Source organism: Myotis lucifugus, unplaced genomic scaffold (assembly GCF_000147115.1).
Source record: "Myotis lucifugus unplaced genomic scaffold, Myoluc2.0 scaffold_823, whole genome shotgun sequence".
Classification (NCBI taxonomy): domain Eukaryota; kingdom Metazoa; phylum Chordata; class Mammalia; order Chiroptera; family Vespertilionidae; genus Myotis; species Myotis lucifugus.
Window position 1 is genome coordinate 140,658 of NW_005871871.1, and position 20,909 is coordinate 161,566.

At 50.7% G+C, this 20,909-nt stretch overlaps 3 protein-coding genes across 4 annotated transcripts in view; 2 read left to right on the plus strand and 1 right to left on the minus strand.

Moving 5' to 3' along the window:
- Nucleotides 1–2,582, plus strand: part of GIPR (gastric inhibitory polypeptide receptor) — a 15,499-nt gene extending 12,917 nt beyond the window's left edge. The window contains 4 exon segments of the mRNA XM_023747253.1: nt 8–74; nt 76–123; nt 1,677–1,718; nt 1,813–2,582. Coding sequence (XP_023603021.1) covers nt 8–74; nt 76–123; nt 1,677–1,718; nt 1,813–2,019 — 364 coding nt within the window. The 3' untranslated portion in view covers nt 2,020–2,582.
- Nucleotides 2,583–7,313: 4,731 nt separating this feature from the next.
- Nucleotides 7,314–11,526, minus strand: SNRPD2 (small nuclear ribonucleoprotein D2 polypeptide). Its single transcript, XM_006106413.3, has 3 exons — nt 11,268–11,526; nt 9,450–9,629; nt 7,314–7,588 (listed from the first exon to the last, which is right to left on the minus strand). Coding segments are annotated over exons 1-3 (357 nt in total). The 5' UTR covers nt 11,270–11,526; the 3' UTR covers nt 7,314–7,413.
- Nucleotides 11,527–11,895: 369 nt separating this feature from the next.
- QPCTL (glutaminyl-peptide cyclotransferase like) lies at nt 11,896–19,519 on the plus strand. 2 transcript variants are annotated; one of them, XM_006106414.3, is made up of 7 exons: nt 11,896–12,320; nt 12,781–12,924; nt 13,970–14,251; nt 15,910–16,062; nt 16,162–16,261; nt 16,733–16,849; nt 18,719–19,519. In XM_006106414.3, exons 1-7 carry the CDS (start codon nt 12,111–12,113, stop codon nt 18,862–18,864), a joined length of 1,152 nt encoding a protein of 383 aa, XP_006106476.1. In that variant the 5' UTR covers nt 11,896–12,110; the 3' UTR covers nt 18,865–19,519. The 2 variants fall into 2 exon arrangements, with proteins under 2 accessions (XP_006106476.1, XP_023603020.1); XM_023747252.1 differs by having other exon boundaries at nt 12,084–12,320; nt 15,901–16,062.
- Nucleotides 19,520–20,909: the final 1,390 nt, after the last annotated feature.

The window sequence follows — 20,909 nt, forward strand, 5'->3', positions numbered from 1 at the left end:
GGATGGCTCGCTTCCACCTGACGCTGGTGCCGCTGCTGGGCGTCCACGAGATGGTGTTTGTCCCTGTGACCGAGGGAACAAGTCCGGGGCCACCTGCGCTTCGCCAAGCTCGGCTTTCAAGATGTTCCTCAGCTCCTTCCAAGGTGATCAGGCTGGGGGCAGGGGCTGCACCCTTCCACTTTGGGGCCCTTCTCCCCCAGAGGGGCAGAAGGGCTGCAGGCATCCCCTGGCGCAGCCACTGAATTGGGTGTGACTATGCGAGTTCATTCATTCTACACAGGATGCTGAGCTGGTGCTGTTCTCAGCTGAGGAAGCGGCAGGGACCAAGACAGGAGACGGAGGCCTTAGCAGTACTGCCTCCTGGTGAAGATCTAGGGGCTTTGAGACTGGACAGGGCTGGGGCCAAAATCAGATCCGTCAGAGCTAGGGTGGCAAGAGAGGTGCTCAGAACGCAAAAGACACGAAGGCACTCACTCCAGAATGTAAGGCTGGCCCTGCATGTGCTTGCCCTAACCCTAGTCCCCACCCTGTTTTACCTGCTTGGGCCTCAGTTTTCTCACCTCTAAAGTGGGCACAACACTTGTCTCACCTCACATGCCCGTTCATGTCATTAAATTCAGCAAACATTTGTTGCATACACTTTTCCTAGCTCATTGTGGGGATATTGCCAAGAACCGAAATGGTCTCTACACTCTTGTAGGAGAGACGGATGCTATACACACACGGTATATAAGTAAAATATATACAGAATAGCAGATGGTAAGATGTGAGTAGAGGGGGAAAAAAGCAAGAAAATAGAGGTGAAGGTTAGACAAAAGATAGAGTTACAGGCAGGGGATCAAGGAAGGCCTCCCTGAGAAGAAGATATTGGAGCAAAGATGGAAGAAGGCGAGGGAATGAGCGGGGCAGGTACTGGGGGAAGTGTTCCAGGAAGAGGCACCTCACATGTCAGATCCCTGAGGTGGGAGTACCTGTCACCATGGAGGAGGGCTGGCGGGCCTGAAGCAGTGGGAGCCAGTGGAGCAAGGGGGAGATAAGACAAGTAATATTTTACCAATAACACATATAAATAATTGACTTGCATTAATGTATCAAGTAACTTATTATTAATTATAAATATAAATGGATTTTATATTTATTTTAATTTATATGTGGAACACAAATATAAAACTAATGATTAAAATTAATTTATCAATAATTTAGAATAATCATTAATAATTAAAATTAAGCAAATATTAATAATAATAAACTTGATTTATTAATATTTACTAATGATTATATATTATATAATAATGGTAAGATAAATCATAAGACTAAGTAAAAGGTTTCACACTATGTACCAGACACTACAGCTTCTTGCATACCAGTATCTCAATTCTCACAACCACCACTGTGTTACCCCATTTTCCACATGAAGAAACTGAGGCCCGGAGGGGTTAAGCAGTTTGCCCACGTGGGATAGAAACTAGGGAAGCGGTTATTACATCCAGGGTCCTCTTTATTGCTCAGCAAACTGGGGAGGAGAGGGGGGAGCAGGGAGCCTGGGAGGTGCCTGCAAAAGTCTAGAACCGGGACAGTGGCACCCGAGGTAGTCTGGGGCCTGGCAAGGGCCCGAGCTCTTAAAGAGGTGTTCATAAGCCTGTCCCCAATCCCTGATATAACACCTTGTTTGACAGGGCCTGCTGGTCAGCTTCCTCTACTGCTTCATCAACAAGGAGGTAGGGAGAGCCCCGACCGGCCGGCCGCCCGCGCCCTCTGGCGGCAGCACAGCGAACGGCGTGCCCGGCACCGACTCGGCGCTACCCGTTGCAGGTGCAGTCGGAGATCCGCCGAGGTTGGCACCGCTGCCGCCTGCGCCGCAGCCTAGGAGAGGAGCCGCACCAGCCCCCACAGCGTGCCTCTCTGACCCTGCAGTTGAGCTCCGGACCCAGACAGGTCGCCACTGGCCGTGCCCTGTCCTCGGGGAACCTCCCAGGGCCTGGGGATGAGGCCAGCCGGGTCTTGGAAAGTTACTGCTAGGCAGCGGGATTCCTGCGATCAGTTAGCATGTATTTATTGAGCGCCTACTGTGTACCAGGCCCCTTGTGGAGGGAGGGCGCTGCGGAAATGGGGTGGAAGGAAACAGAGAAAGGCCCCTAGAGTTCAAAATTGCGTGGTGGAAACAGACCCTTAAGACAATACATGGTTATATATAGGCTGTGGAGTGGAATGGCTTATGAAGGAAAATTAGAAGGGGGCGTATGGTGGTCAGGGAGGGCATCTCTGAGGAGGTAACATTTAAGCCATACCTGCCAGAGGTGCAGGAGACAACTGGTAGGCAAGATTCTAGGCAGAAGGAACAGCATCTGCAGAGGCCCTGGGCAGGAAGGAACTTGGCCATGTCTTAGGAGCAGACAGGTGGCCTGCATGGCTGGCGCTGGGATGAGTCAGAGACAAATGGAGAGAGAAGTGAGCAGGGGCAAAGAGTTGGGATTTTATTCCAGGTGCACTGAAAACTCTTAGCAGGAGCATCTCATGGGCTAATGTGTGTATGTGTGTGTGTGTTTTATTAATTGCGAAACATCAACTTGTTGTTCCACGTATTTATTTATGCATTCACTGGTTGATTCTTTTATTTAAATAAAATGTTTTTATTGCTACTTTTGAGAGAAAGGAAGGGAGAGGGAGAAACATCAATGTGAGCAACATCTATTGGTTTACCGGTTGCCTCCTGTACGTACCCCGGTCTGGGCTCAAACCCGCAGCCTGGGCATGTGCCCTGGCTGGAAATCGAACCAGCGGTTCTTCAGTGCACGGGGCAACACTCAGCCAACAGAGCTACACAGGCCAGGGCTACCTATTGGCCGCTTCTTGTATGTGCTCTGACAGGGGGCCAAACTCGAAACCTTGGTATATCGCAGGAGTAGGGAACATCTGGTTTATGGGCTCTATAAAGTCTGCAAGATCGTTTGGTCTGGTCCTGCCAAGGCATTAGGGGTGAGTTAATCCAATGTTTGACCAAATATAGCAGGCTAATTTTTAAGTTGATAATTTTGCATGGCCTGCGAATGTTACAAATATCCAAATGGTCTTTGGCAGAAAAAAAGGTTCCCCACCCTTGGTGGTTTGGGACAATGCTCCAATCAACTGAACCACCCACTACCCAGCCAGGGCTCATGGGCTAATGTTTTAAACAGAGCCTTCTGTCTGCCCTGTGGGGGAACAGATTACTAGGGATGGACACTGGGAGCCCAGTGAGGAGACTGCAGGCAGGAGGTGATGGAGGCTGACCCAGGGGGTAGCCATGGAGGAGCGTGAAGCAGTTGGACTTTAGCTATTTTAAAGGTAGAACTGAGGATTTGGCGATGAATTGCATGAGAAAGTGCAGCAAGAAGAGAAAGAAGTCCAGAAGACTCGTCGGTTTGAGACTGTGGAGAAGGAAAGGGAGATTGGGTTTAGGGTGGGGTGAACCGAGACTGCTCTTTGGACGTGTTAAGCTGGGACTAGAGGTCTGGAGCTCAGGCAGAGGTTAGAGCTGGAGACAGAAGTGTGAGCCCACTGGGGTCCAGAGAGGAGGATTCAGTGTAGATATAAACACGGGCAATTCAGGGCAGGCCCCGGCTGAAACCTTGCATCCAGAGAGGCCAGGACCACTGCTGGCTGGGGAGTGTGGCCGCACACCCTCACCCTCCTGAGTGGCCCCCTGGGCGAATTGGGGGAAGCCAACAGCCACACTGTAGCTGGATCACCTGCACACACCCAAGCCCTCACTCCTAATCCTCCCCCACAGATACAGATAGATTCAATTAGAACCTGGGTGTTGTCAATTATTTTCCTTGAGTGTCCAGCTCCCTGGACCGACAAACTCAGAGTCCTTTAAACATGAGGTGGCCTTGCCGCCCCCCACCCCTTCCTTGTGGGTTCTGGGAGGGTAGGGGCCCTAGGGCAGGGTCGTCATAAATCAGGGTGGGGAACATCTGGCCCTCAGGCCATATAAGGCCCTTGAAACCATGTGGTCTGGCCCTGCCACGGCATTAGGGTGAGTTAATTAAATGTTTGACCAAATATAGCAGGCTAATTTTTAAGTTGATAATTTTTCATGGCCTGCGAATGATGTTGTAAATATCCAAATGGCCCTTGGCAGAAAAAAGGCTCCCCACCCCTGTAATGTAAATAAAGCATGAGAAACAGTTGTGTTGTGTTTTTTGGTGTGTGTGTTGAGACGAGAGAGAGAGAGAGAGAGAGAGAGAGAGAGAGAGAGAGAGAGAGAGAGAGAGAGAGAGAGAGAATCTTTTGGCCAGGCAATGAGAAATGACTGAGGCTGGGAGCCTGTGGCAGCCACCCCCCACATCCCCCCGGAGGGTAGCACTGCTCATCTTCAGCCATGTGTTGCCATAACATGGACATCAACATGTACATCATGCTGTCACAGTCCCCACTAAGAGAAGCCCCAATTGGGAATGTTCATGTGATGCTTAACTATTTACAATGTATACAATTAAAATTGTGTGTGTGTGTGTGTGTGTACGTGCACCAAACACTTCCTAAGGGTTGCTTCTCTGAAAGGCAGTATTAAAAGTAAAGCTTGCCGTAGCTGATGTGGCTCAGTTGGCTGACAGTCATCCTAAGCACCGAAAAGGTTGCTGGTTCGATTCCCAGTCAGGGCACATGCCCAGGTTGCGGGCTTGTTCCCCAGGAGGGGACGTGCATGAGGTAGCTGATTGATGTATGTCTCCCTCTTCCCCTATCTCTAAAAAAACAATAAAAAAATCTTAAAAACAACAACAGAGTAAAGCCCTAGCCGGTTTGGCTCTGTGGATAGAGCCTGTGGACTGAAGGGTCCCGCACTGGATTCCTGTCAAGGGCACATGCCTGGTTGTGGGTTCAATCCCCAGTAGGGGGTGCGCAGAAGGCAGCTGATCAATGATTCTCTCATCACTGATGTTTCTCTCCCTCTCTGAAATCAATAAAAAGATATTTAAATGAATCTCATTTTAAAATCAAGTATTTATTTGGTTGAGTGCCTAGCTGTGGAAGGTTATATTATAACCATGTTTTTTACTGTGATAAAATATATACAAATTTTGCCATTTTAACAAAAACAAAAACCAGAATAAAGCTGTAGGAAACAAATAGCCTGGTTCAAATCTTAGTTTGGCTACTTATTAGCTGTGTGACTTGGAGAAGATTCTCAGCTTCTCTATGCCTCACTTTCCAATTCTGGGAAATGGGTATAACGGTACCTTGCCTGAGTTTCCAATGAGTTATTCCTAGGATGCCTGGTGCGTGGTGGGTGCTGAATGCTTGGCCAGCATGCCTGGGACTATGCCTGCCGCCTCTGCTTTTGTTTCCACCACTGAAGAAAAGGTGAATTAGGAACCATTTGGGAGGTGATGGCGGCTGAAATTCAAACTGATGCCAAGCTGGGTGCTGGGCTGGAATCTTGCCCCAGCCTGAAAGGCAGGATAATTAAGTTCAATCCCCCAGGGAAGGCAAATCAACAACCAGAGGGAGGCAGGACAGATCTGAACAGAAGATTGGGACTCCAGGCCTTGTGCTGTCCTTACTCCTGCAAAAGAACCGAATCCCCAGGAAGTTTCCTGCAGCAGTACCACTGCCCCCACTTTATTTTTATAGGACATGATTTTACTGACTTTAGAGGAAAAGAGTGAGAGAAATGGTTGCCTCCCATACATACTAAAATCGGGGTCAAACCACCTTCCGGTGTTCAGGACAATGCTCCAACCAGCTGAGCCATACCGGCCAGGCACCACTGACCCCACTTCACAGATTAGGACATTGTGGCTCTGGCCTGTTCCCTGACAGTAAAGGCGGCTCATGAGGGCCTGGCTCCCCGAGTTTGAACGTGGCTCCATTGCTTCCCTGAGTGACATGGGTAAGTCATTACCCACTAAGCCTCAGTTATCTCATCTGTAAACTGGGATGGCTCCAGTATCTACTTCAGAGGGTTGTTCCAATTCACCACCCAGTAAGCATTCAACTTTATAGCCCCACATGTCACCCTGTGTATGTCAGGTCCTCTCCTGCTGCAGGATCCCTAGCTCTGCAGCTCACAGGGTAAGTCAGGCTCTGCTTTCCACAACTCGGTGTCAGACACTGATCCTGACCTCGGTTCTGCAAACTCCTGCACCACCTGGCATTAGGCCCTGAGAACAGAGACAGAGATGCAGGCAGACAGAACACAGAGATCTTGATGGGGAGAGAGTGATGTGTGTACATCAGAGGAAAACAATAAGGCCCTCCTTTCTCAGCTCTACTCCCGTTTGTCAGAGAATTTCCCTCGATGGTAATTAAATTGTCATTTGAAGGACAGCAGAGCTCAGGGGTGAAGCCACAGGCTCAGGAGCAGGGTGGGTTTGAATCAGCACCACTTCCTGGCTGGGTGTCCCTGGGCAAGTCAGCACCACTCCCTGTGCCTCGGCTCCCTCCTCTGGGAATTGGAGGCAATAAATAACAGTGCCTGCTCAGAGCTGCTGAAGTCTGATCAGCAGAGCCTAGGGCTGGCAGCCTAACAGCTCAGTAGGTGACAGCATGGTTGCTTTTTCTTTTTCCTTATAAACATTGTTTAAATTTTTTTTTTTTTTAAGAGAGAGGGAGAGATAAACATTGAGAGAGAAAACATGAAACAGTGAGTGGCCAGGGAAAGGTAGACCACTAGAACCAATCACTTGAGGTTACTGGACACTTTAAAAATCTGTACTTATTGATTTTAGAAAGAAGGGAGAGGGAGAGAGGAGGAGGAGGAAAGAGAAACATAGATGTGTTGTTCCATTCATTGGCTGCTTCTTGTATGTGACCTAATTATAGATGGAACCCGCAACCTTGGCGTATCGGAACGACGCTCTACCAACTGAGCTACCTGGTCAGGACCTTGAGTACCAACTGCTTTAAACATGTATCTCCTCCCATCAGTGAGGGCAGGTCAGGGCTGTCTCAGGCACTGCTGTCCCCAGGATTGCAACACAAGGCTGGACACAGAGAAAGTAAACATTGGGGAATGTTGATCTGACTGAACAAACAGAAAAAAAGACCAGAAATTTCAAGCAAGGCTGACTCATTCAGAGGAAGAAAGGAGAGACAGGGTAATGAGAAGCTAGAAAAGATTAAATAGGAAAGAGCAAAAGCTTTCTCTGTCCAACCGATTCACTTCACAGACAGGGAAACTGAGGCGTGGAAGGGGCAGAGACAGGGCCTCTTCATCTGCTCAGAGAGGTCCTGATCCCAGTGCTTGGCCACATGCTCAGCTGCCTCCCTCCCCCAAGTCCGTCCCACTCACCAGGCCCTGGGAACAGACAGATGCCACTAGAAAAAAAAAAAACACAAAACACACCTGGCTTTTATTGTTCTCGTGTGAAAGGGCGGATCTTTGCAGGAGAGGGGGGGGAGTGAGTTTTGACAGCAGGGAGCAAGCCCCTACTTGCCAGCGATGAGGGGGTTCCGCAGGACCACAATGACCGAATCCCCGCGCAGGAACATCTTGGAGATGTAGCGGTCCTTGTTGACTGGCTTGGACTTCTTCTTGCCCTTGCCACTCTTGGGGACCTCGGTCCACATCTCCTTCACATTCTCCAGCACCATGTTGCAGTGCCTGGTGGGGACAGGGAGGGGAAGGCACCGGGTGTGAGGGGGCAGCCTTCTGACCGGCCCTCCTGTGAGGTGCTGCCTCCCTCCTGCAGCAGCACTGCCAGCCCTCAGGTGCAGGCTGAGGCAACGACATCATCCCTCTGTGCCTCAGTTTCCTCCTCTCTAAAACGGAGACATTCATGGTGCCCACCTCGTGGCGCTGTTGTCCAGATTAAATCAGCATTCTTGTAAAGTACTTAGAACAGGGCCTGGCAAACAAAATGGTCCCTCCTGTGCTTTCTGCTGTTAATCCTCACTCCAGGATACTTTCCCATGGATTTTTAGAGAGAGTGGAAGGGAGACAGAGAGAAACATCGATGTGAAAGAGACACATCGATTCCTTGCCTCCTGCATGTGCCCGGGCCGGGGATTGAGCCTAAAACCGAGGTAGGTGTTCTTGACTGGAATCAAACCTGGGACCCTTCAGTCTAAGGGCTGATGCTCTATCCACTGAGCAAAACTGTCTAGGGCTGCTTCTGCTTTTTAACTCCCACCACTTCTGGAGGCATCAGCAAAGGAGCTGCTTCTCTTTGGAGAATCAGAGGCCCCTGGGGCCTGGGTAGGCTCACGTGAAGACAGTATGCATTACTTCACCCAACAAACACTTGCAATGAACAAAACAGACATTATCCCTGTCCTGATGTGGTGTGCATTCTAGTGAGGAGAGGATGCTAAGCAAGCGGACAGAGCCTGGCCCTGTAACATGCTGTCATGTGGTAACTGCTACGAAGAAAAACTAAAGCAAGGTGAAGGGATAAGAGCAGTGGTTCTCAACCTTCCTAATGTTACCTCCCACTTCTACAGCAGAAAACTGAACACAGTGGGATGACGTGACTCACCCCAGGCCACACATTTTGGAAGCGACAGAGCCAGTGTTCCAATCCAGGTCTATCTGCTTCCTTGTGCTCAGCACTTCCTGTTCTTATTCCCATTTTACTCAAGAGGAAAGTGAGGCTCAGAGGGAGACTTGTTCATGTAACAGCTAGTGGCCAAAATGTTCCAGAAGTGAGCCTCAGCACACTACTGTGAGGGAAGCATTTTACAAATGCTAACTAAAAAATACAAATTATAGCCCGAGCCGGTGTGGCTCAGTGGCTAGAACGTCGGCCTTCAGACTGAAGGGTCCCGGGTTCAATTCTGGTGAAGGGCATGTTCCCTGTGGCTGAAACACGCAGACCCTAGATTGCTTGTTCATCTTATTCAGGTCTGTTCATCGCTGTCTCTTCAGATGGGGCCTCTCTGATTACCCATCTAAGATAGCACTCCCCTTCCCCGGTGCTCCATATTCCTACCTGGCTTTACTTTTCTCCGTAGAACTTACCAATTCCTGTCGGCTTTTCTACCTATAACAAGCTCTCTGAGTTTAGGAACCATGTTTTAGTCATTGCTGTGTCTCCAGAGCCTAAAACAGTACCTGGAACAGTGCACATTCTAATTATGCAATAACTAGATTGAGAAGCGCCTGTGAGCCAGATACTGTGCTTCTAGTGACTTATTACACTTTACATGTATTAAGCCGTTAAACCTTTGCTACCACCATGATTACTGCCACTGTACAGACACGACAGTCACCTGCCAAAGGTCACGTGGCTGCTAAGAGACGGCGCTGGGACATGACCCACGAGGACTGGCTCCTAAGGAGATGCCCATAACCACTGTACTGTACGGCTGGAGGGGCAGCAAGAGACAGTCACACCTCGGGTGTTAAGGTGCTTACTCTCCTAGCTTCTGAGGAACCTGGGATGCAGGCTCCTCGGGCTGCAGCTGGGGCTGATTCTCCAGGTCTGGACAGAACCCCTCCCAAGACCCCGTCAAAAAGCCCTCACCTGTCAAAAGCCTTCACCCGGCCCAGGAGCTTCTTGTTGTTGCGACAGTTGATGAGCACCTGGGTGTTGTTCTTGACGGACTGCGTGAGCACGGAGAGTGGGCCCGTGTTAAACTCTTCCTCCTCCCGCTTCTGCAGCTCCTCCGGGGTCATCTCACTCTTGGGCTTGTTGAGAAGGCTCCTGAGTGGGCAAGTATGAAACCCACAGGTGAGAGCGCTCGGAGCAGGAGCAGGGGTGGTCACGCTCCTGAGTCTTCCCAACCTTTCCCCCAACACACCCACCCTCCACAGGCCTCGCATGGCTTCACCATTTGGATGCCTAACAGATTTCCAATCTTGCACATCCTAGACCAGCGGATCTCAACCTTCCTAATGCCGCGACCCTTTAATACAGTTCTTCATGTTGTGATGACCCCCAATTTCATTGTTACAAATTGGACATAATTAAAGCATAGTGATTAATCACAAAAACAATATGTAATTATATATGTGTTTTCCGATGGTCTTAGGCAATCCCTGTGAAAGGGTCGTTCGACCCCAAAGGGGTTGCGACCCACAGGTTGAGAACCGCTGTCCTAGACTGAGCTCCACAATGCCCAACCACCTCAACTTACTCTATCCACAGTACTGGATAATATTCGGGGAAGAGACCTGAGAAATTAGCTATGGTGGGATCCCTGAGGACCGCAACTGGGGGATCAGGATGGTAACACCATCCTCCCAGTTCGAGCAAAATCTGGTGTCAACTTGATTCTCTTCTTTCTCTCACATCCTACATTCAATCTGTCTGCAAAGCCTGTCATCTGCCTCTAAAATATATCCAGAATCCAGCCATCTCTTACCACATCCTGCACCTCCCATCACCTCTCTCCTAGAGTCTTGCTGGTCTCCCTACACTGCCCGGCAGTGCTCTATGGAGCCAAGACCTAAGTCACGTCATCTCGCTCTTCAAAATCCTCTCAGGGCTCCTATCTCAGTGCAAAAAGCAAAATGCAACGTTTTTACCAGGCCCTGCATCTACCCGTCTCTTTCATTCTGTTGCAGCCACAGTGGCCTCCTGGGTGGTTAAGATATTTCATCCTGGGCCTCTGCCTGGATGCCTCTCCAGGTATCTCTGTGGCTCGTTCTCTCACTTTCTTTACACGTGCCCTTCTGTGCTAGTTAAGTTACTGTCTCTCAAAATTGGCATTAGCATTGTTTTTACTCTGCTCTCTTGTTTATTCATAGCCCTGGTCACCTAACACACCATATACTCTATCTGTTTATTATTATTACATTTACCACCTGCCTCTTCCCTCCCTGCCCATAAGCTGAGCAGAGGACTTTTCTTGGGGGAGGGGACGTCACTTGATAGGCCCCAGGTAGGTAAAGCAGTGCCTGATACACGAGCACTTCAGTAACTGCTCAATGGATAAATAACTAAAAATCATTCCTGTGTCTCATTATTAGAAAATGTCACGAATTAGGTCCCCAGCTCAAATTATCCGGATAGTCCCTCATCTCAAGTCGTTATTCCCACAATTCCGCGTTTTCCTCTCGAGGTTCTATATTCGTAAAATCGCTCCCGCTTAAAATTCATTTCAGGAAGGCTAATTATTTGGAAAACCCGCCAGCCCGTTATCTGATAGAGCTGTTCCCTCTCCGGAACTCAGGCGCCGTCAAAAGCCCCACGCGCGTTCTCAAACTCAACAGAACAGTACCCCACTCAACCCCTAAAACTTCCGTCTCCGCGCCCCGCTCTGCCCATCCCCTTCCACCGGTAAGTGGCCAAATTTGCACCCTCCACCCACTCCCGCCGTTTAAGCCTCCCCGGCCTCACATGGTGGCGGTGGTTGCGCTCTCAGAACGCTCCTGTCCTCCGCGTTGCCTCGGCCTCCGAAGAGAAAGCGCGAGAAAGGCGGGACTTCCGCTTCCCGCAGCTCACTTCCGTGCGCGCCTGCGCAAACTCAACCAGCGGTGTGGGTGTGGCCTGTTGGTCCAGCGAGCCCGCCTTGGTTCTATTCAGTTCCTTGGTAGAGGCGTTGGGGTAAAAGCATTGCTTAGTGGTTCAGGGTCACTCAGGACCATACGGGTTAGATGTTCACGACAACGGAGAGAAAAAGAAAGCGGGTCCGATTGAGACCATTTTGTGGTAGAACGGCTCAGGTGGCTCAAGGGAAAAGGCGCGCCAGTTCTAAAGGCCCGCCGGCCCTCCCTTTGGGGGCGTGGTCTCTGATAAGCCAATCCGCTCTTCTCTTTCGGGGATAGACCCCGCCCCTTTCTCTTGGGGGAAGGCTCGTTTACGTGTCTATTGATCTTTCCGACTCCACGAAACCAAAGCTTTGCCTACATCCGGGAGGGGCGTGGACTCGCGCCCGGGAAGTCGAAGGTTTTCCATAATTAAACGCTTCTCATTGGCTTCCCCTCTCACGCTGAGGCGGAGCTTACCCCTTTAGCGCTCCCTTTACGGTTGTGTAACTCTCTGGGGAATCGTTGCCTAAGCCGCTGGGAGGCTGGAGGGCGTGGCCTCAGAACGAGAGTCCCTATTGGCTTCGCTGCTCGCGGGAGGGTGGGATGGTGCAGCCGCTCTTGTTGCTCATTGGCCCAGTAATTCCATGGGGTGGGACTTGGCTGGGCCTAAATTCGATCCGCGGTCCTGGACCGGTTTCTGGGCAAAGCTACCATGCGTTCCGGGGGCCGCGGGCGGCCTCGGCTACGGCTCGGGGGACGCGGCCTCTTGCAGCCACCCTCCCCGCCCAATCGCCGCCTGCTACCGCGGGCGCAGCAGCTGCCGCTGCTGCTGCTGGCGCTGGCCGTGGCCTCGGCGTTCTATACCATCTGGAGCGGTTGGCACCGCGGGGCTGAGGAGCTGCCGCCCGGCCGAGAGCTGCGGGTGAGGCCCGGCGGGGGCACCACGGGGCCCCTCATCCCTCTCCTCCCCCTACCTAAGGTTTCGGCTGGACGTCCTAAGCTGCAGGTGCCACTGTCGTGGTCTTTAGGACGCATCCCCCTTGTTAATGGAATGAGGCTTCAGGCTTGTTCTGTAATAGTGGCTCCCCTTTAAGAGGAAGGGTCGGGGGTGGTGAAACTGGGATTTCTGGGCTCTAATCCTAAAGTCATCTATTTGGAAGAGTCCCTTCCTCTCGCTGGGCCTCGATTTCCCGATCAGGATGGACGGGATGGGCTTGGAGGGGCTTTTCCTGTGACTAGGGTTTATCCTAGACACCTCTGATGCTGGAACCTGCAATTAGGAAAAGGAACCGGGGCTGCTTAGGGGCGAAGGCGCCCGGAGTAGGGTCAGAAGGAGGGTTGCTTTCACGCTCATCTTTTCCCCATCCCACCCCCTACCCAAGGGCCCATTGATCGCGAGCCTCCCCGAAGCCCGAATGCGGAAGGTGGTGGGGCAACTGGACCCACAGCGTCTATGGAACACTTACCTGCGCCCCCTGCTGGTTGTGCGAACGCCGGGCAGCCCGGGCAGTCTCCAAGTCAGAAAGGTAAAGGGTCACTCACATCTGACCCCTCAGACCGCTAGGGAACGGGAAATAGGCATTCTGCCCAAGACCCACAGAGATTGGAGCTAATCTTACACTAGAGCAGTGGCTCTCAAACTTCCTAATGCCGCGACCCTTTAATACAGTTCCTCATGTTGTGGTGACCCCCAACCATAACATTATTTTCGTTGCTACTTCATAACTGTGATTTTGCTACTGTTATGAATTGTAATGTAAATATCTGATATGCAGGATGTATTTTCATTGTTACAAATTGAACATAATTAAAGCATAGTGATTAATCAGAAAAACAATATGTAATTATATCTGTGTTTTCCGATGGTCTTAGGAGACCCCTGTGAAAGGGTCGTTGGACCCCCAAAGGGGTCGCGACCCACAGGTTGAGAACCGCTGCTCTAGAGGGACTACCAGGCTGTACTGCCCTCTGTCCCGCCCCCACTAAAAGCCTACTATGTGCTTGGCACAAGTAACAACAGCCTTATGAAGTGGGTACCAATGTGACCTTCACTATGCAGACAGGGAAACTGAGGCCCAGAGCAGTTGGGCCTTTTTTACCCAAATCCCACAGCTAGTAAATGGTGTACCTACGGTTTCAATCCAAACAGGTTGGCTCCAGAGCTGGTGCTGTAGCATCTCTATATTGTCCCCCAGAAAGCAGCCAGAGTCATTTGAATACTGCCCGAGTTCAAATCCCACTTCAGCCCCTTGGAGTAGTTTCCTAAGCGCCCCGAGCCTGTTTCCTCAGCTTTGAATTGAGCCACTGATGGTCCCTACCCGACAGAGTTCCTAGAACAGGGCTTGGCACACAGTGAGTGCTTTTGAGGAGTGAGCTGTGGTTAGTCTTGGCATCAAGAGGTGGGGTCATTCCATGGCACTTAATAGGTACTTAGCAGAAGTGTGAAAGGAATGATTAAAACTGAAGTGGGACTTGTGAGTCAACCCGACTGCTCTCTGCATGGCTCAGGTCACATGGCCCTTTTCCCTCTATACTCCCCAGTACCCCCACCCACCTCTCTCTTGCCACTAGTTCCTGGAGGCCACTTTGCGGACCCTGACGGCAGGCTGGCACGTGGAGCTGGACCCCTTCACAGCCTCAACGCCCCTGGGACCACTGGACTTTGCCAATGTGGTGGCCACACTGGACCCAGGGGCTGCCCGTCACCTCACCCTTGCCTGCCATTATGACTCGAAGCTCTTCCCATCTGAGTCAGCCCCATTTGTGGGGGCCACGGATTCAGCTGTGCCTTGTGCCCTGCTACTGGAGCTGGCCCAGGCCCTGGACCAGGAACTGAGTAGAACCAAGGATCAGGTGAGGAGTGGGGGGAGGGGAGGGGGGAGAGCAGGGGCAACCTCTCCCTTGGTTGAAGCCACCACCCTCCCTTGCCCGGTCTTGTTTTCCTGTCACCACTACACATACAAAGCCACCGGGATCTTTCCAACTCCTGAACGTCAGATCCTGTCCCTTCTCTGCCCCAAATTCTCCCATGGCCCCTACCTCATTCCATGCATAAGCCAGAGAGTTTTTATAGTGGCCCATGAGATGCGCCCCATCCTACTAGTTACCTCTCTAGTCTCATCTGCTACCCCCCGCCCCTCTCTCATCCTACTCTAGCTACCTACTGCCTTGTGTACCTCAAATCCACAAGGATAACTCCCTGAGGAGCATTTGTACTTGCTAGGATGTGCTTTCCTTTCTTCCTTCCTTTCTTTCTTTCTTTCTTTCTTTCTTTCTTTCTTTCTTTCTTTCTTTCTTTCTTTAATATATTTTTATTGACTTCAGAGAGGAAGGGAGAAGGATAGAGAGATAGAAACATCATTGATGAGAGAGAATCATTGATTGGCTGCCTCCTGCATGCCCCCTACTGGGAATAGAGCCCACAACCCAGGCATGTGCCCTTGGCTGGAATCGAACCCGGGACCCTCCAGTCTGCAGGCCGACGCTCTATCCACTGAGCCAAACCGGCTAGGGCGAATGTGCTTTTCTCAGTTATCTTCCTAGCTGGCTCCCATCCTTCATTCAGGTGTCCATTCTGATGCTACCTCCTCAACAAGGCCTTCCCATGATTTGTGATGCTTATGTTGATTTGTCTGTCTGTCTCACACTAGAATAAGCTCCATCTAATCAGGGATTTGGCTGCTTTTGTTTCTGCTCTATTCCTTGGGCCCAGAGTATTGCCTGGAATGATATTAAAATGAGTGGAAATAGGAAAAAATAAAAAATAAGATGTGTGGAATGAATGAATGAAAACACTAGTTTCCTCATGCTCCTCCCCTGCTTAGACCCCTTTCCCAGTGCCCCAAAGCCCAAGCTCCCTGGCCCTTGCTGACCCCTCAGGCCTCTTCTCAAACTTTCCCTGACCCCTTCTCTGGCCCAGCCCTGGTCCATATTGCCTCCTTGCCTGGGAACAGGCCAGCTCCCATTACCCTCAGTACAAACATCCCTTTCCCACAGACCCGGCATGCCCCGGGCCGGTTATCCTCCTCGTCCTTCCTGTGTTCTTTCAGGGCCCTGTAATTTTGGGGAGCATTGGTCTCAACTGCATTTCACTGTTTGTATAATTATTCATTTCTGGGTGTGTCTCTTTTACAAAACGGGCTAGAGGAATAAGGATAATAATCAGAGCTAACCCTTTAGTTACTATGTGCCAGTTACTATTCTAGGACCTGGTTCGAATCCTGCCCTATAAATAGACCTATTATTAACCCCATTTCTTTCTTTTTCTTTTTTCTCTCTCTTTTTTTTTAACCCCATTTCTACATGAGGATACTGATGCTTTGAGAAGTTAGTAACTTACCCATGACTGCTTGGCCAGGAAGCAGCTGAGCCAGGATTTGAACCCAGGCGGTCTGGCTCAGAGTCTATGCTCTATGAGTGAGGAGACCTAGTTTGTCCCATTCAGCTTTGCAGGGGGCAGGAGATGGGGGTGGGTCAGGATCAGGGCTGACACTGAGCACCAGCTCCCACAGGCAGCCCCAGTGACCCTGCAGCTGCTCTTCTTGGACGGCGAAGAGGCGCTGAAGGAGTGGGGACCCAAGGACTCCCTCTATGGCTCCCGGCACCTGGCCCAGCTCATGGAGTCTGCACCCCACAGTCCTGGCCCCACCAGGATCCAGGCTATTGTAAGACCAGGGCCCCACTGGGTTCGGTGAGGGAGGGAGGGGGTAAGGTAAGGTTGGCAGCATCCCACCTGGCCTCTCCAGCCTGGCCTCTCTCCCTAGGAGCTCTTTATGCTTCTTGATCTCCTGGGAGCCCCCCATCCAACCTTCTACAGTCACTTCCCCCGCACGGCCCGCTGGTTCCATCGGCTGAAGAGCATCGGTAAGGGTGACGGTGGAGGCAGGCTCCAGCCTGGAATGCAGGTGGGAGGGTCGGGGTGGGGCAGGCACCTGTCCTCTGAGGGGTCACCCAGCCTTCTCTCTACCTCCTAGCCTCTCTCTAAGGCACTAACACAAAGGGCAAGACACAAACAGATCCCACAGCAGTCGTGATTATAAACAGGGCAGGGGGTCAGGTAGCCCTGGGTTCGAATCTTGGCTCTCCTTACCGGCTGTGTGAAATTGGGCAAGTGGCTTCATCCCTGAGCCTCAGTTTCCTGTCTGTGAAGTGGGCATGCTGCTAATGATAATCGGGGAACACGGTACAGCTGCAGGAAGGGGGAACTAGCATTCATTCTTACACTGGGATGACCAGTGCTTTACCTTCAGACCCCCTGCCCTCCTCTGATTTCTGAGCAAAACCTTTGCCCCCTGAGGGGACTGACTTTGGCTCCCTAATCCCCACTCCCTCCAGAGAAGCGCCTGCATCGTTTGAACCTGCTACAGGCTCACCCCCAGGAAGTGATGTACTTCCAGCCCGGGGAGCCCCCTGGCTCTGTGGAAGACGACCACATCCCCTTCCTCCGCAGAGGTACTTGTTGCAGGGGGGCGTGGGGGGCGGACGTCCAAGGGAGCCACAGATGGGACCTGGCCCTGACCCCTTCCCAGGGTGGGGGACTGCTGGCAAGTTGCTTAACCTAATTGTGCCTTGATTTCCTCATCTTTAAGTGGGGACAATAGCTCCCATCTCAGTTCCTCCCTCCTTGAGGGGATTGAATGTGCTGATACAAAATGTAAAGGCCTTTCTTGGACAAGTGCCTGGCACATAACAAGCATTTGAGAGATGTGAGCTGGTACTGTTTCTTCTAGCTCTTGAGTTTCTTCTAGCTCTTGACTTTCAGTGCCCTGGAAGCCCAGCAGAATCACCCAATAACATTCTGGGCCCACCGAGCTACCATCTCGGGCCTCTGTGCTATTTTTGCAAAACTCCCAGGTGATGCGGATACACAGCTGGGGTGGAAGACATCTGGTCGAGGGTTTCAGATAGTAGTTTCAGAATTGGTCTGAGCTCTAGGATCTGCAACTTACCACTGGTTGACCTAAGGCAAATTATGTAGCCTCTCTGAGCCCCCGTTTCTTCTGGGAAAATGAAGAGATTTACACATAAAAAGCACATCTATGTGTATATTCCTAATCACAGTGTTGGGAGGATGAGATAAGATTAGGTATATGAAATGCCTGCTTCCACAGTGCTTGGCATATAGTAAGTGCTAAAAATTGCTTTTAAAATTTTTACTCTGTAATTTACTTATTCAACAAATCTGCATTCCTTACAACACCTTTTTCTTTTTAATATATTTTTATTAATTCAGAGAGGAAGGGAGAGGGAGAGATATAAACATCTATGATGAGAGAGAATCACTGATCGGCTGCCTCCTGCACGACCCACATTGGGAATCGAGCCCATAACCTGGGCATGCACTCTGATGGGGAATTGAACTGTGACCTCCTGGTTCATAGGTCAACACTCAACCACTGAACCACGCCAGCTGGACTACAACACCTTTTTTATTGATTCGTTCAACGAATACTTCCCAAGGCAGGTACTGAGCAAGGTATCAGGGATACAGTGATCCACCAGAATACACCTGCCTCCTGTGTAGTGATGGGACCGATATTTAGCAAATCTGGAAAAATGCAGAGAGAAGTGCTCTGAGGAAAGGAACCCAATGCAGAACAATGATTAAGAGCACAGACTCTGGCCCAGCCAGCGTGGCTCAGTGGCTGAGCGTCGATCTATGAACCGGGAGGTCACAGTTGGATTCCCGGTCAGGGAACATGCCTGGGTTGTGGGCTCAATCCCTAGTGGGGGGTATGCAGGAGACAGCCGATCCATGACTCTCTCTCATCATTGATGTTTCTATCTCCCCCTCTTCCTCTCTGAAATCAGTAAAAAATATTTTTAAAATGGGGGGGGGGGGGAACACATGCAGACATATGGCCTGGGTTCAAATCCTGACTGTTGTTTACTAGAGGGGGGATCTTAGACAAATCCCTCTGCCTACCTCTGTGCCTCAGTGTCCACATCTGTAAAATGGCGGTAGTTATGGTGCCCACCTTAAAGGGTTATTATAAGGACAAAATGGTGTGTATTTGTGATATATGGCCTTAGACTAGGGCCTGGAATAGAACAAATACTATGCAAGTGCTAACTATTAGTAAAGAAGAGAAAAAGAGAGGATAGTCAGACATCTGTCCTTTCTCCTGGTCTTTCCATAATGCATTAAATTTTGAGTTTCTCTTAATTTGTTATGAAAACAATATACTGAATACATATTTTTAAACTAACATGTACCCTCACACACTTAAAGCGATTGCTCAGAGTTCTTCAAGCGCCAGAACAGAGTTATCTTCTGGGGGGGCGGGGGGGCTGGGCCTGAGTCTTCTCTCTGTCCCACAGGGGTCCCCGTGCTCCACCTCATCTCCACGCCCTTCCCCTCTGTCTGGCACACCGCTGAAGACTCTGAGGCCAATCTGCACCCACCTACGGTGCACAACCTGAGCCGCATCCTCGCCGTGTTCCTGGCTGAATACTTGGGGCTCTAGCCTGCCGGGTTGACCCTGAAGGAGAAAGACCCAGCAGGGAATGTGGCAGGGGCACCGGGAGCCAGCGAGCTCAGGCCGGGCCCACCTCGGCTGTGCTGGCCTGTCCTGTTTAATGCCTTTGGCTCTGCTTGTGCTGTTACTGGAAGACCCTCTCTCCTTTGAGTATCTCAAGCTGCCACTCTTCAAAGACACGGAAGAGACCGTTGTGGGGTGAGAGCCAAAGGAATAAGAGCTTGGGCCCTGCTCTGAGGGAGACATTGGGCTGAAGAAGTTCGCAAGGGCAACTGCTATTCTTGGTTTTAGTCAGCAAACCGTGGACTGGCATATGGACCAGCAACACCACCCAACCCAGTGAATTCTCTGTGGCTGTTGTTTTTGTGGCACTTCCTTCTCCAGAGTGTCAGCCTTGCTACTGCACCGTCCAAACCCAGCTCCCGCGTGGATGTGCCATGTGGGGCCCACAGAGGATGTGCTCCTAAGCGGGAGCAGGAGATGGAAGCCAATACGTGGGAACTCCAGATTCTGCAGACCCAATAGGCAATAATCTAGTAACATATTCTGCAGAACTTTAAAGGTGTTGCATGAAAGAAGGGATCAAGGAAGAAGGGTGAGCCATTAAATGAGTTCATTGCACAATGTGAATTTTCAACGGTAAGACAATGCATTGTTTTCCCAAGTATTTCACCATGGAACCCCTTTTTTGGGAAGCACCTCACAGAACTAGGTACCTCAGAAGATACTTTGGGAAACACTGGTATGTTTATGGAAGGAATAAGATAGGCCAGAGGTCACTGCAAACTCATTATACCAAACCGTCCTGTCTCTTTTAAGTTCTGGGTACAGGAATGAGAGATGGTGGGTATAACTCCAACTCCAGTGATGGCCTGAGGAAGTATTTCCCAACCACACCTAATTTTCAGACTCCACTGGAGTACTTATTAAAAATGCAGGCTCCGCCCTGGCTGGTGTGGCTAATTGGTTAGTGTCAGTCTGCACACCAAAGGGTCTTGGGTTCGATTCCTGGTCAAGGGCACATACCAGAAACCTTTCTGTGCATGGGATGCCACCCAACCAAGCCACACAGGCCAGGGCCTACCTTTCTGACTTTGGTGGAGACCTGGTAGGTAGCAGGGATATCAGGCCAGTTTGGAGGGTTATTAGGTAGTAAAGGTGAGGATTGATTGGCCTGAGTCAACCCAAGGCTGGAGAAGATTCAAGAATTCATGGGCTTAAGCTCAGGATATCAAATGAGAGGATAGAGAGAAGGTTCTCGATTCACATTCTGCCACAGTAGCTGACATTTATTGGGGTACCTACTACAGGCCAGGCACCATGAGCACTTTATATATAGCAACTCAGTCTCCCCCCAAACCCTGAGGTAGGTATGATTTCGGTTCTCATTTTGCAAATGAGGGGGTTGGGTCTGAAATTTATGAACCAGTTGTTTACAGAGTCTTACACAGGGCCATGCTCCTAACCCCATGTCCTACCTCCCTTCTAAGTCACATGTTTGGGACCAACAGATTGTTAACAAAAAGTAGCTCCTCCTGGCCCTAACCGGTTTGGCTCACTGGATGGAGCGTCGGCCTGCAGACTCAAGGGTCCCAGGTTCGATTCTGGTCAAGGGCATGTACCTTGGTTGCGGGCACATCCCCAGTGGGGAGTGTGCAGGAAGTGGCTGATCGCTGTTTCTCTCTCGATGTTTCTAACTCTCTATCCCTCTCCCTTCCTCTCTGTAAAAAAAAAAAAAAAAAGTAGCTCCTCCTGAGGCTTTAATTGGGTGCAAGTTAGAGTGGGGTTGGGGGTGGGTGGATGGACGGACTAATAACCTCTTAGAGGTGGAACTGGCGGAAGTCCAGAGTTCAGAAAGGAAAATGGACAGACATCAGCTGGAGGGTCTCAAACCACATGGAGATTCCTGTTTGCTCATTTCCGGTGGGCCACCATGTCCCCTGAGCCTCCCAGCCATGCAGAAGTACATGAGACATCACCTCCATATTGGAGAGGGGAAGCAGTGTTCGGTTACATCCCCAGCCTGTCTCCCT

Coding starts and splice junctions, on each gene's coding strand:
- SNRPD2 (XM_006106413.3), bottom strand. Junction 7,589..9,449: donor CGGGTGAAGGCTTTTGACAG/GTGAGGGCTTTT, acceptor TGTCCCCACCAG/GCACTGCAACATGGTGCTGG.
- QPCTL (XM_023747252.1), top strand. CDS start 12,111: ATGCGTTCCGGGGGCCGCGGGCGGCCTCGGCTACGGCTCGGGGGACGC. Junction 12,321..12,780: donor CGCCCGGCCGAGAGCTGCGG/GTGAGGCCCGGC, acceptor CCCCTACCCAAG/GGCCCATTGATCGCGAGCCT. Junction 12,925..13,969: donor GCAGTCTCCAAGTCAGAAAG/GTAAAGGGTCAC, acceptor TCTTGCCACTAG/TTCCTGGAGGCCACTTTGCG.